The sequence below is a fragment of the Rhinopithecus bieti genome, unplaced genomic scaffold, assembly GCF_001698545.2.
Source record: "Rhinopithecus bieti isolate Rb0 unplaced genomic scaffold, ASM169854v2 scaffold_31548, whole genome shotgun sequence".
NCBI lineage: Eukaryota > Metazoa > Chordata > Mammalia > Primates > Cercopithecidae > Rhinopithecus > Rhinopithecus bieti.
The window spans coordinates 4283623-4298459 of NW_016814470.1; the positions used below are offsets into that span (position 1 = coordinate 4283623).

General features: G+C 41.4%; 2 protein-coding genes across 10 annotated transcripts in view; one reads left to right on the top strand and one right to left on the bottom strand.

Moving 5' to 3' along the window:
• IQCH (IQ motif containing H) overlaps nt 1–12421 on the bottom strand; it is a 255954-nt gene extending 243533 nt beyond the window's left edge. For all 7 annotated transcript variants that reach the window (XM_017851107.1, XM_017851105.1, XM_017851104.1 and 4 more), the window contains exons 1-3: nt 12274–12421; nt 5505–5627; nt 3622–3716 (exon numbers count right to left, since the gene is read on the bottom strand). In XM_017851107.1, coding sequence (XP_017706596.1) covers nt 3622–3716; nt 5505–5627; nt 12274–12324 — 269 coding nt within the window. In that variant the 5' untranslated portion in view covers nt 12325–12421. The remainder of the gene's footprint in view (nt 1–3621; nt 3717–5504; nt 5628–12273) is intronic.
• A 63-nt stretch (nt 12422–12484) lies between these two features.
• AAGAB (alpha and gamma adaptin binding protein) overlaps nt 12485–14837 on the top strand; it is a 60580-nt gene continuing 58227 nt past the window's right edge. Inside the window, exon 1 of one of the 3 annotated variants that reach the window (XM_017851112.1) lies at nt 12485–12806. In XM_017851112.1, coding sequence (XP_017706601.1) covers nt 12716–12806 — 91 coding nt within the window. In that variant the 5' untranslated portion in view covers nt 12485–12715. Of the gene's footprint in view, nt 12997–14837 lie in introns of all 3 variants that reach the window. The other 2 variants (XM_017851111.1, XM_017851113.1) reach the window with 2 other exon arrangements.

Consider the following 14837-nt stretch of genomic DNA (forward strand, 5'->3'; position numbering starts at 1 on the left):
GTATACATATGTAACAAACCTGCATGTTATGCACATGTACCCTAGAACTTAAAGTAATAAAAAAAAAAAGATTTATTGAGAGGCAAAAAAAAAAAAATTGACTTCTTGGCTATCATTTTAGATGAATGATTCCTCGATCTTCTCAGTGTCCCAAATCCCAAATCTTAGGGTCATCCTTGAGTCTCACTCATTCTACTTCTATACAATCTTATATTCATTGAGATTCTTTCCAAATGTCTCACATCGAACCTTTCCTTTTACTTCCCCATCATCATTTTTGTCCAGGCTTGTATACCTCAGATTAAACTTTGAGTTACAAGGCCAAGGTCTATGTCTAATTAGTATATATCCAATATCTAGAATACTGCTTGGTAAATAGCAGCTGCTCAATAAATGTTGAATAAATGCATGATAAATAAGTTACGAAATGAATGTGTGGGTAATTATGGCCATCCATCTACTACTTTCTTATCTCTAGACCATAACCTTTCCCATCCACTCTATACAGCATTCTCAGATTAATCTTTATAAAATGTCACTTTTGTCATGTCACAGTTTGACACAAAAGGCTTCAATAGCTTACTACTTTCTAAGATGAATTTAAACTTTATTATCTAGTATTAAACTCTTGCCCAGTCTACCCCCACTTTACCTCTTCAATTGTTTTCCCATTTCTCATCTCCAAGCTCACTGGTCTTCACAAATGAACAGGCCTCCCACGTTTATTCCCTATGTGGTTTTCATTCATGGCAATTTTTCCTTCTCAGAAAGCTGTCCTTTTTCCTTTCTGCATGCCTGAGCCCAAGTACTACTTTACCCTTGAAATCTTTCCAGACTAGAGTAACCCATATCAAACTCTCAAGGTTCTGATCTCTTGACAGACTTATATCATCTTTCACCCATGTACCACCATGCACTGAGTTTGTCTCTCTGACTAGACTCTAAAGTTCTCAAGGCAATAACCTTCTTTTGAATTCCAAAGAGCACTAGCCATGGTGCTAGCACACAGTACAAATTCATTTGATACTTCTTGACTTGAATTAAATATAGGCAGAAAAGATAGTCTAATTCAGGATGCCGAAGTAAGGATAAGGGAGAAGCGAAGAGAATAGGTTTTTAGATTCACCCAGAAGTTTGTGGAGTTCTGGAGGGTCAATGTGTTGATACTATAAAGAATAGTGTTCCTGCATCATCAGGCCCATATCTCTTAGACATTCAGACCTTTCTGCTTCTCCAGATTCCCAGCTCAAGATCAGCATTCTGGAATGATTTTTCTCCTATTCCCCTCATAAGATCACATGTCAATAATTTTCCAGGAAGGCGGAGGTTAGTTACTTATAATTCTTTCCAGTATTTTAAGAAATATGAGGTACTAAATCATACATAGTTCGTTACCATCTCTGCACCATGTACAAGACACTATGGTAAACTGGGACTACTGAGACATGAGACTCTGTCACTGTCCTCAAGAGCAATGAAGAAGTAACTACCAATATAAGGTAATAAACGATGTATGACAAATAAGTTGTATACTATGAATGCTACATACGTTCAGAAATCATTTGAAGAGTTGAGGAAAAGCTTAATAAAGAAGAGGAGCCGGGCATGGTGGCTCATGCCTATAATCCCAGTACTTTGGAGGCCCAGGCAGGAGGATCATTTTACCCCAGGCATTCAAGACCAGCCTGGTCAACAGAGCAAGATCACGTCTCTCTCTCTCTGTCTCTCTCTCAGTGCTAGCACACAGTACAAATTCATCTGATACTTCTTGATATATATACACACACGGTGGGGAGGGAGAGAGAAAGTGAGAGAAGGAGGGAGGAGAGGGAGAGGGAGGGAGGGAAGAAGGGAGGGAGAGAGAGAGAGAGAGAGAGCACGCGAGACCATAACTGGATCATGAAGATAAACAGAGGAGTACGGTGGTATTTGGCCTCCTAGATGGCCCCCAGTGATCCCCACCCCCTGGTATTCATGCCCTTATATAATCCCTTCTCCTTGAATGTAGGCTAAACCTACTGGCTCACTTCTAACAACAGAACAGAGTAGAAGTGATACCACTTCTGAGATCAGGTTAGAAAATGATTGTGGCTTCCATCTAGGGCACTCCTTTCCACTCTCTGGATCTCTTTTGGGTCACCAGCTGCCATGCTGTAGAAATACTCAGGCAGCTTAAGAGAGACCCACATAGTGAGGAACAAAGGCCTGCCAGTAACTGTAAGAGTGAGCTTGGAAGCAGATCTTTCCCTGTCCTTCCACCCATTGTCCAGTTTTCAGATGAGATTGCCCCAGTCAATACTTAAATTGCAGCCTGTGAGAGACCCTGAGCCAGAGGCACTTAGCTCACCTGTGCCCAGATTCCTGACCCATAAAAGCTATAAGTATTTGTTGTTCTAAATGACTGCATGAGTAATTTCTTATACAATAGATAACTAATACAAGTGCCTTGCAGGCAGTAGGGATGAAACTGTGATGAATATAGAGATGACAGATGTCTGTATCTGCAAGGAGGTCCAGGTAAAAACAGGGAGACCAGGAAAGGGCTGCCTCTACCAAAGGATGATGGATACCTGTGGCACTGCCTTCATGTAGGGAAAGGGAGACAGGTCCAATGTACACCCAAAGCTCTGCTCCCCAGTACTGACTTGGCTATGTCTACAGCTTTCCTTCACTTCTCGTGCACTGTTTATCAAACTTTACTTCACTGCCTGATACTATTCATTTATGCTGGGTACATATATAAAACACAAATAAGGGCTACGGGATTTTTAAGTTTAGTACAAAAGCTTAATATACATTCATTCAAATCCAGGAGGCCTGTGTGTAAAAAGTTCAAAGATAAGGCAAGGTCACTTATTTTTAACTCGATTCTAATTTTAATAAATCATCTCTTAGGATGCACATAATAGACATTTCAAGCAAGTTTTATTTTTGTTTACCCTGGATACCAAAATTATCTGTATAATCAAGCACGTAAGACATTCTAAAAACCCTAAAGTACCACATGATCTAAATAGTGTGAAAACTGATTTGCATTAAAATGTTTCCTTTAAAAGTTAAATTTTAGATACCTTTCGCTATAAAATAACAACAACAAAGAGTAACAGCAAAACCCAGGACATTGAAATAATTGTTACGGTGTCAAGCATTAGAACTCAATAGAAATATTCTATAATCACTTCACTGAAGTCCAAATTCTACCATTAACTTACCCTTTTTTAATCTGCATAAACTTGAGGGGTACAAGTATAATTCTGTTCCATGTATATACTGTGCCCAGATTCCTGACCCATAAAAACTATACATATTTATTGTTCTAAACAACTACATGAGTAATTTCTCATACTACAGATAACTAATACACGTGCCTTGCAGGCAGTAGGGATGAAACTGCCTAATATTATTTAGTGGTGTAGTCTTGGTTTTAATGCATCCCTCACCTGAACAATGTTCACTGTACTTGATCTACCATTAACTTCTTATGCAAAATCTCTACTGAATAGAAAGGATGTTAACAAAGCCAAGAAAATGTTGCCTATATTTTATAGTCATCTCACTTGAGTGAGAAAAGTTATTTCTCAATTTTATTTACTTTGGGCTCTAAATGGCTATTTTACTTACCATTTGGAAGCCTGGGGAGTATATAAGCTCTCATCATTAACAGCAGTCGTTAATACATTCTGGTTTACAACATTTAAATACTTCTCAATGTGAATCTGTTACAGAAATGTCAAAGTTTAGGCAATTATTGTGGACTTAAGATACCCAGCTAATTTACTTCATTAGGTTAACACTCTGAATCCTGTAATTAAGTCAAAACCACAAGATGCTATGTATTATTACATGCCTAAGGTATCATTAGGCATCGCAACGCCAAATTACTTCAACTATTGCAGAAAGCATAATAAACTGAGACTCAAAGCTGGAGTGACCTGTGGCACACTCTTTTTTTTTTTTTTTTTTTTTGAGACAGGATCTTGCTCTGTGGCCCAGGCTGGAGGGCAGTGGTGTCATAATGTCTCACTGCAGCCACAACCTCCTGGGCTTAAGCAATCCTTCCACCTCAGCCTCCTGAGCAGCTGGGACCACAGGCACACACCACCACACCTGGCTAATTTTTTTATTTTTTGCAGAGACAGGGTTTCCCTATATTGCCCAGCCTCTGCGGCACTCTTTACAAATAAAATAGTGCACAATAGTCAGTGCATTTTTAGCCAGGTAAATCTACTAGGCAATACAGACATGGAGCAATGTCTTTTTCTTACAGGGACTTCAAGCAAGCATCCAAAGAAAGCATTTGGTCTTTAGGTAACATTATTTAAACGAGCCAACCCAAAGACTCCAGCTGGGTCCAGCCCTCTCATCATCAGGTAATATGACAATGATGTGCTACAAAATATACCTCATTTCTCACAGCCTTAGGAGTTGAGAGATGAAGCAGGTAACAGAGTAGATTAAAAGTCTGAATCAAGAGCAGAGACACTGAAAATAAGAGGTCTAGAAGCTGGAGATGGACCTTATTTGGAAGATGGACTCCATTAGTTTGTTTTATAAATGAATATTATCCTGGTCTGAAGACTGGATTCTCCCCTGACCCTAGATCTGTTTGTAATGATGAAGTTCCTATCTATTTTATTTCTCTGGCCCAATAGTGGTATATTTCTTTAGTTTTGCCCACTTGATGATAATATTACAAAAACAAATAGCTCAAAATATTTAGGCTATGAGGGGAAAGTCAACTCTTATTTTTTATTTAGTTTTTTTTTGTTTTTTTTTTTGTTGTTGTTTTTTTTTTTTTTTTTAGACAGGGTCTCACTCTGTAGCCCAGGCTGAAATGCAGTGGGGCAATCAAGGCTCATTGCAGCCTTGACTTCCTGGGCTCAAGCGATCCTCCCACCTCAGCCTCCTGAGTAGCTGGGACTACAGGCGTGTGCCACCATGCCTGGCTAAATTTTTAAAAAAATTTTTTGTAGAGATGGGGTTTTGCCATGTTGCCCAGGCTGATGTCAAACTTCTGGACTCAAGTAATCTGCCTGCCTTGGCCTCCCAAAGTGCTGGGATTACAGGCCTGCACCACTGTGCCCAGCCAACTCTTCTCTTGTGGAATCTCAGTAAATCCCAGAAAATCTGCAATATATTGGTCAGGTATATTGTTGGATTGACAGTAATTATTTTTCATTGCTTCTTGGCCTTTTGGTTAAGATCAAGTGATAGTAATTATTTTTCATACTCCAAGTTATTTTTATAAAACCAGATTTTAGGAGTTGTCACTGCGTAATCTTACATTTAACCTACTTAAATTCTTTGTGAAATATGACAGAATATAAATCAATCAGTTAATAATTATCACGAGAACAAATAACAAAACAAGAATGCTGATGACTACCCTAAATTCAGCTTTGTTACAGAATTATGCAGGGTTCTATGAGAACTGCAATTCCTTTTTTCTAGAGGATGCTTTGTATCCTTCCAGTATTTTATTTCATATCTAAAGCTCTACTTACTTTTAACCCCATTTCAGTCCTTTTGATTGCTGTTTCAAGACTCTGAATGTCTAGAGTCTCTCCTTTTTCCTCAGGTGAGAATTTTGTTAATTCCTCCTTTAACTGATAAAGGTCTTCATGGATCTATAGGTATAAAAAATGAAAAATACTGAAATAATTCACACACAGTCCACCTATAGCAGTTATTTATCTTAAAGGTTTGCTATGTACTTGAACTGGTGGAGACATAAAGCTGATTTTATGGTATTCATTGAAAAGGACCAGTTTTATGGTTGTAAGGCATTTCTTTTTTTTTTTTTTTTTTGGAGATGGAGTTTCGCTCTGTTGCTCAGGCTGGAGTGCAATGGCGTGATCTTGGCTCACTATAACTTCCGCCGCCCAGGTTCAAGCGATTCTCCTGCCTCAGCCTCCTGAGTAGCTGGGATTACAGGTGCATGCCACCATGCCTGGCTAATTTTTGTATACTTTTTAGTAGAGACGGGCTCTTCACCATGTTGTCCAGGCCTGCGTCTCAAACTCCGCTGATCTGTCCACCTCAGACTCCCAAAGTGCCGGGATTACAGGCGTGAGTCAGCACGCCCAGTCTGGTTCTAAGGCATTCTTTTTTATTTTTATTTTTTGAGACAGAGTCTCGCTCTGTCGCCCAGGCTGGAGTGCAGTGGCCAGATCTCAGCTCACTGTAAGCTCCGCCTCCCAGGTTTACTCCACTCTCCTGCCTCAGCCTCCCGAGTAGCTGGGACTATAGGCGCCTGCCACCTCGCCCGGCTAGTTTTTGGTATTTTTTAGTAGAAATGGGGTTTCATCGCGTTAGCCAGGATGGTCTCGATCTCCTGACCTCGTGATCCGCCCGTCTCGGCCTCCCAAAGTGCTGGGATTACAGGCTTGAGCCACCGCGCCTGGCCCTTCTAAGGTATTCTTTATTGGGAATGCTCTATTATTGTCTTTCAGATTGTGAAAAATGATGCTTTCATATTATTTCTGTTTTTCCTTCTCCCATTAGAAATAGATCTAAGATAACACTGCAACTCAAATGGTTTCTGCTTTCTTAAGTGGTAAAAGAGTTGAGTCAGAAATAAGAAGTTTGTGATAGACTCCAATTTCCACAAATTGGTTAAGAGGAAAGAAAACAAAAAACTTCCAGCAAAGAAGTTGTAGCAGAAGCAATGTCTTTCAAAAGACTATTGTAAATGTGTTGTCAGTGCCTGTTGGTTTTCCATCCTAGGCTGGGTCTTCCCCACTTACTGCTCTGAAGAAGTAGTTTGGTAGGTGTTGTGACCTTGATTTTGTTTTATGTAGTGAGAAATGAAAATAATCCCTGAAGAAAAAGGAACATATGTTATTACTTTAACATTTTTCCTTCAATTTGTATTTTCCTTGGAAATGATGAACATCTCTCCAACATCAGGCACCCTCAGAATAAAATGGGCCCTATGAAATTAGAAAGCACAAGATTCACTGCATTCATATTAGAAACCAAACTTCAGATAAATACAGATGGCACCAATTATTGTATGGGCTGCTGCCACAAGAAAAACATTTTGTTATGCAAATTTATGAACCCAGCACCTGTTTCAGCAATAGTCACACCAATAACAATCTGCAAATTGGGTTGCTAAAGGCATTTTGAAGAAGTCACTTTTTCTCTGTTAGTATAACTGGACTCAACACTGATCCAGCCTGTGTTATTGATTAATCTCAAATGTTCCCATGGAGCCAAGTATTCAAAAGATCAGAATTTACATATTTTCACTGATGGGCATCATAGGCTGGCAGACACATCTGGTCATTTGTACTCTGCACAAATTGTCAGGTAAGGCCTTCAGAGCTCACAGATTGAAATTTGAACATACCTACTGCTTGCTTGTAAGCACTAAGGATAAAGATGTACTTCTTTCTATCGTTTTGTCCAAATTACTGCTGCAAGCTGATTTGCCATCTATTGTGTGAAGACATTTGGAAAGTAGAGAGAGGGAGTTCAAGGGCAAGGCCCTTTCTAGGCCTGGAGTTTTTGGTTCCTCCTTTGAATGTACTGACTTTCCCTCTTCTAGTATCTATAGCTCCATGTATATTTCTGTAACTATGTCTATCAACTACAGGAGGGAGTAAAAACTGTGCCAAAGGTTTGTTTTTTTTTTTCACCTGCCTTGTGTGGACAATGATACTTTCTCACAGAGTTGTGAGATAGTATGTAACAGCCTTGGTACATAGCAAGAACTCAATAAAAGGCAGCTGAATATAATTCCTAGCTCGATCACTTATTAGTCACACGATTTCCATATACATCCAAATTTTCTGAATTTCTAATTTCTTTGTCCAGGATAAAAAAGAATTACTCTACTTAAAACTGTTGAATGAAAATGAAAGGAATATGTATGAAAATGAATCAATATAGGCTTTGGTGCTGACAGATGTGAATTGGAATCCTGCTTCCTTCTTTACTAAACTGAATTTGGGAAAGTTACTTAGTCTCTTAGAGGCTTCGTGTTCTCATCTGTAAAATGGGAATAATAATAGCTATCTCAAAACAGTGGCAAGAACAAAATGAGTAAAAATATATAAGTACTTTGTATAGTGTTAAGCACACAGGAGGGCACTGAACAAATGTTAATTCTCCTCTTCTGACTTGTAAAACCTGGTGAAACTCCTTACAGAGTGTTAGTGAAAGTGAAACTAACACTCTGTAAATGTTAATTGAATTTACGTAAATATTAATTGAATAACTTGCTCTCTAATCTTTCTCAAGAGTTTTTCCTTTTCTTGCTAGTTATTTTCTCCTCCCCTCTAACAACCACTCATCTGTTCGTATAATTGCAATAAAGACAAGTACTATAGAAAAAGTTACACTGGACTTGGGTAGAAAAAGAGATTGAGTTCTAAATCTCTGTTCTTTCTTCAAATAGATCCAAATCTACCATATTGAAATTTTACATCTCATCCATCATCTCTGTGATCATCAAACACCTTGTTTTCCATAAATTTTCTACTTGGAGAAAGATTATTATTTTGACAATTTGGGGACACAGCTACTTAATGAGAAGCCCTTGAAAGATTTAATACAGCAAAGATTTGCTCTAGACTTTACAAGAGCCATGAAACCAGACTCTACACTGTCAAAAGCAGTATAAAATTCCATTTTCTTCATCTCTGCTAGAGTTTGGCTGAGTCATTCTCATTACCTCAATTATCTTTAACGTTAACTTCATTCTCTTTTTTTTGAGACAAAGTCTCACTCTTGTCCCCCAGGCTGGAGTGCAACGGCGCGATCTCAGCTCACTGCAACCTCCACCTCCCGGGTTCAAGCGATTCTACTGCCTCAGTCTCCTAAGTAGCTGGGATTATAGGAGCCTGCCACCATGCCTGGCTAATTTTTGTATTTTCAGTAGAGACAGGGTTTCACCATGTTGGCCAGGCTGGTCTACGAACTCCTGACCTCAGGTGATCCGCCCGCCTCAGCCTCCCAAAGTGCTGGGACATGAGCCACCACGCTTGGCCTTTTTTTTTTTTTTTGACACGGAGTCTTGCTGTGTTGCCCAGGCTGGAGTGTAGTGGCGCAATCTCGGCTCACTGCAACCTCTACCTCCCGGGTTCAAGTAATTCTGCCTGCCTCAGCCTCCCAAGTAGTTGGGATTACAGGTGCCTGCCATGATGCCTAGCTAATTTTTGTATTTTTTAGTAGAGACAGGGTTTTGCCATGTTGGCCAGGCTGGTCTTGAACTCCTGACCTCAAGTGATTCACCTGCCTCAGCCTCCCAAAGTGCTGGGATTACAGGCATGAGCCACCACACCTGGCCAACTTCATTCATTTTTATATTGTATGCACCTGGCAAATCAGACAGAGAGGTTGATAAGAATGAAAATAGCAAACTGTCAATTGAGCTCCCTTATTCCCAAGATCAGTGTTAACACACAATTATTGTTTTTTTGTGTTAACACACAATTGCTGGATTTTAATTAAAAAGCTAATTTTGAATCATAAAATCAGGTAATATTTGTTACACAAACATGTTTAATATTTGGGTCAAGCAAGCATTTATAGAGATATGTTAAGAATATACGACATTTTAATGAAGCATAAAAACAAAGCTTCTAAGATTTACAAAGTATGACTGGAAACTTCCCAGAGTCGCTACCACACTTCTTCAAGATTACTTCATAAACATGCCATAGCCTATTTAAGGATCAATACATACTGGATGTATTACAATGGGCAAGATGCTTTACTTCTTTGTACTTAAGTGTCTTCTGTAAACTGAAGCTAAAAAATAATACTTACAACACCTTTGAGAACCACTGGTCTAAAAAGCTGTTTAATATATCTGATTGATACACGGACCTAACTGACCGTATTAGGGGTGAAGCAAGTCGAAATTTAAAGTACCTCTGCTTTACAGTCTATAGCACACACACACTCACTCACTGACTGATTTGCCAGAAACAATTTGATTGCCTAGGCTAACAAGAAAGGAAGTCTACTTTTACAGTAAATGATGTAGCTTGGGGAAATTGGGACAATTTAGAGTCAGAAGTGAACCTAATCCAAACTATATGTCTTATGGAAGAGGAAAGTGTCCCTATGGAGGAGGAAGAGGTCTAGAGAGGTGAAGTGACTAGCTCAAAGTCGCTGCTTGTGAGAATGCCAAAGCCATGGTCAGATCTCAGTATTCTGACTCGCCATCAAGTGCTTTCCACTAGACATACTAATTATTGGTAGCCTGTCTAAGGGAAATAAACCATAGACCCAAATAGAAGTGGAATCCATGTTGGTACATTTGGGTGGTGCTACATACTCACAAATTCTCAGGATTCATTGGGAAAGTAGGGAAAGTCTTCCAAATTTCCTCACTATACATATTCTACATGTAGAGAATAGAATTTTATACTATACAGGAATCAGTCTTAATAATCTGGTTAACAGGTAGGCTCTCTTCCTCTACACAGCCCTTTACTTGATATGTCCACAGGAATCCTTTTAAACAAGTAGGGGTGCATATCAAAAAGGATATGACTATTAGCTCTTCTGACCCATCTCACAAGTCAGTGTCAACAGTTATCTATTACTATAATGTTGTATCCTAGGTAGGAGTCTCCATTATTGTTCTAATTATTTGGAATCTATAAAACGAGGGGGTATGTGCAGCAAAGAATTAACCTTACCCAAAGAGGGGTCCAGTCTTTGCCCCTGGCTACTGGGAGGTGATCTCTAGGCCCCTGGGATGTCCTGCCTGATAGAAAAGTCTTTGTCTGTGGGCTTTAGCCACCAGACAGTCTAACAACATGATTTATAATGGGTGTTTTGACCCATGCTGTATCAGCTCAGACCTCTGGAACAGTGGGAGACTAAAAGTATTCAGGAGGGGATGGAGATTAATGGTCAACCACAAGGGCAGTGTGAGATTGAGCCCCAGTAAAAATTCTGGACATCAAAGCCTCAGATAAGCTTCTCTAGTTGCAATATTCTATGCATATTGTCACATATTGTGGCTGGGAGGAAGTAATGCAGGTAATGATGTCCATGACTCCACAGGGATAAGATTACCAAAAGCTCTGTATCTGGACCCCTCCTGGACTCTGTCCTATGCATCTCTTCCTTTGGCTGATTAATTTGTATGCTTTCAGTATAATAAAACTGGAGGTGTGAGCACAGCACTTTCCTGAGTTCTACGAATAGTTCTAGTGAATCATTGAATGTGAGGGTGGTGATGCGGCCCCTAAGTTTGTACCCAGCTTGTCTGAGTGAGATGGGTCTGGGGACCCCTAAACTTGCAGGTAGTGAGTGTTGAAGTTAGGGCAGTTTTTTGGGGACTCTTCCCTCCGACTTTGCAGTTTGGTTAAATTCATTGCTGGGTGATGGTGAAAGTGAGGGTGATAAAAGATCAGGTAAGATTTAGGTATGATTCTTAAAGGGGAAGTGTATGAAATTGGTGAGTTTAGGGGCTTGTATTTGGGAAAAGGTAGATTTAGGGAAGTCTCTCCCAGATGGGAGGTAAGAGATCAAAATTCTGCCAGAAAAATTAGATCCCTTTCATAAGACCCACTTCAGACCGACCGAGTGACAGTCCTGATAGAGTGACCTTAGACAAATGACTTCAAGACTTAGTCAAATGCAGCTATTATATATGTGATAGTTAAAACCGATGATATATGTGGAAATATCTTAAAGCTACCTCACATAAATGTGAAAACAAAATGCCATAATCATTTCAGAAACATCTGAGTGCAACTGTTACAAATTGTCCTGTATTGGACAAGACTTTCTTGACATTTCCCCTCTCAAATTAAAAAGCTCTTTCACCAAGTTTCTAAATGTTACGTCTTTTCATTCCAAGTTATCTTGATTTTTCTGTGTGTGTGTGTTCCCCAACAAGGTACATTTAGATCTAAAAAACTGAGGAGTTTTAAGAAAAGCAATGCACATATTTCAATTTGTCTCCAAATTTCTTATCACCTCCTAGAGTGTCTGATTTGTCTCTCCTCCGCTCCCGACGTCATGGGTTCAAATTTTCAGAATGTAACATTTAAAATGGGGCCTCAGCGTGAGTTTTCCCAGAGGCAGAAAGGTCGTACTTCTGGGGCGTAACCTACACGGTAAGTCACTGGGAGTGCGCTAAGCCGTGGGGGAAGGTCTGGGTGGGCATTTTGGGGAGCCTCTCGCGTGTAGAAGGCAGTCTAGGGACGGCGCACCAAATGGCTAAGCGCCAATGAACGGGCGCGCGGGGCCTCGCTCGGAAGTGGCGCGGCTGGGCAGGGCCGGGGGAGGCCCGTTTCCCACCTGGATTAAGATGGATCCGACAGGGTCGTGGTTTTCAGTGTTCTGAGCCATGGCTAGGTCAGGGAATTGCTACCTCCGCGGAGGCGCGGTTTCCAAGCACGGAAACCTTCAGCCGGGGCCGCTCGTCCCCATGGCAACACCACGCGCGGCCTGGCCTGTTCCACGCTGGGAGCGGAAGGGGGTCTGAGGGCGGGGTCAGGGCAGCCTGGTCATTCCGAGAACGCCCTCCCCGGCGTATCTCCCCCTCGCGCCGGCGGCCATGGTGCAGTCCAAGGCGGAAGCGGCTGCCAGACGGAACCGGCTCGCGAGCGCAGCTATGGCTGCGGGCGTACCCTGTGCGTTGGTCACCAGCTGCTCCTCCGCCTTCTCTGGAGACCAGCTGGTCCAACGTGAGTAGATAGGCGCCTGGGCCGACCTCCAAGGCCCTGAGCCTCGGCGGGCGATGGATCCAGCACCTCGGCCTCTCTGGGCCTTGTCCTCGCCGCGGGCCCTGCGATCTTCCTCCAGTCAGTGGAGGCGCCCAGTCACCCCAGGTGGCTGCCCCTGGCTTTTAATCTCGTGCTTTTCTGCCCACCCGGCCCTCTTCTGCGTTCCTTTCGGCTTCTTGTGTAAAGTGAGACTGATTTCCCGCTCTGCCCAGCCCAGCCCACAGGTTTTTGTGAGGCTCCGTTGAGATGAACCTGAAGGCTCTGCGGAAATTGCGCTAGGTTACAGGAGTGTAAGGTGCTGGAATTGTTGATATCGTGATGTTGCTATCCTTGCTGCTCTGGGGAGTGTTTCCTTTGAATTCTTGGTTGCTTCTTAGTGTGTACATTATAAGACTTCTTAGCTTTGTCCCCTACACTCTGGTTATTCACGCCTTTCTTCTGAGGCATGGGCTCTCCGCCAACATGAGTTTTGGGGTATGACTGGGCTAGTGCTTTTGCTTATAGACCCTCATAATGGCTGTCAGACTTAGTAACTCTGAAAAGAGGAGAACTTGGGACTGGATCATAAGCCAACTCTACTAAAGGGCTCTGTGAAGTTGAATTATAGGTAACTCAAGACTTCTGTTTTAAGTGTTTTAAGTGTATGGCTTAGAATCAGAGTAGTGACTTAGCTGTATGATCTCAAGCAAGTCACCTAATCTACCTACCTACCTACCTTCCTTCTTTTCTTCCTTCCTTCTTCCTTTCCTTTCCTTTCCTTTTCTTTTTTTTTCTTTTTCTCTGTTGTGTTCTATTCTGTTCTGTTCTATTGACGGGATCTTGCTCTGTCGCCCAGGCTGGAGTGCATTGATGCGATCATAGCTCACTTCAGCCTGGAACTCCTGGGCTCAAGTGATCCTCTGGCTTCAGTCTCCCAAGTAGCTGGAACTACAGGCTCACACCACGAACCTTGGCTTTTTTAAAAATTTTTTTAGAGCCAGGGTCTTGCTATGTTGCTCAGGCTGGTCTCCAACTCCTGGTTTCAAGTGATCATCCTGTCTTGGCCTCCCAAAGTGCTGAGATTACAGGCGTGAGCCACTGTGCCTGGCTACCCTTCACTTTCTCTTTTCTCTCCTTTTTTTAATTTTTATTTTGAGATAGGGTCTCACTCTGCTGCCCAGGCTGGAGTGCAGTGGCATTATCTCGGCTCACTGCAACTTCTGCCTCCTGGGCTCAAGCCATCCCCCCACCTCAGCCTCCCAAGTATCTGGGACTACAGGTGGGTGCCACCATGCCCGGCTAATTGCCGCCCCCCCCGCCCCGCATCATACAGGGTTTGGCCATGTTGCCCAGGCTGGTCTGGAACTCCTGGGCTCAAGTGATCTACCCGCCTTGGCCTCCCGAAGTGCTGGGATTACAGGCGTGAGTCACCACCACGCCTGGCCCCTTCACCTTCTATCTATAAAGTAGTGATAATTTTCACAGGATTGTGCTTAACCCAGAGCCTGGCACGTAGTAAACATTTGGTAAATCATAGACATTATTATTAAGGCACATTACTATCTCTGTAACCCTCAATTTCTTGATCCTTAAAATGGGGCATATGAACCTATTTCAGGAGTATTTGAAGGACAGAAGATGTGACATTTTGAACACACTTTGTAAACTGTAAAGCATTGTATAATTATAATTTCTTTGCTACACCTGTCAAATGACAGAATTAGGTAAGATGTCCCTTCAGTGCAGATATTATATGACTTAGTTAACATTTGTGATCACTTAGAAAGTTCCTTGCTAGGGTAAAATCTTAATTATAGTATTTAACTAAGTGGTAACTAGCTGGACTAATTAGGCCATTTTGCTACCTTTAAGCAGTGCTCCTTCCCATTTCCTCCCTTCCCTCCTTTCTTCCTTCTTTTCTTCCTTCCTTCCTCTTTTTTTCTTTGTTTCATTGTAAAACTAGTGCATACTTATTAAGTAAAATTTAGCATACAGAGAAAAGAAAATAACCATAGTCTCGTTACCCAACTACAAATACTGCTAACATTTCTTTCCAGTCTTTTTTTCCAATGCAATTTCAGTTTCTTAAAAAGAAATAATTGTAATTACATTTGATACACAGTTATTTCTGTTTTTTTTTTTTTTTTTTTTTTTTTT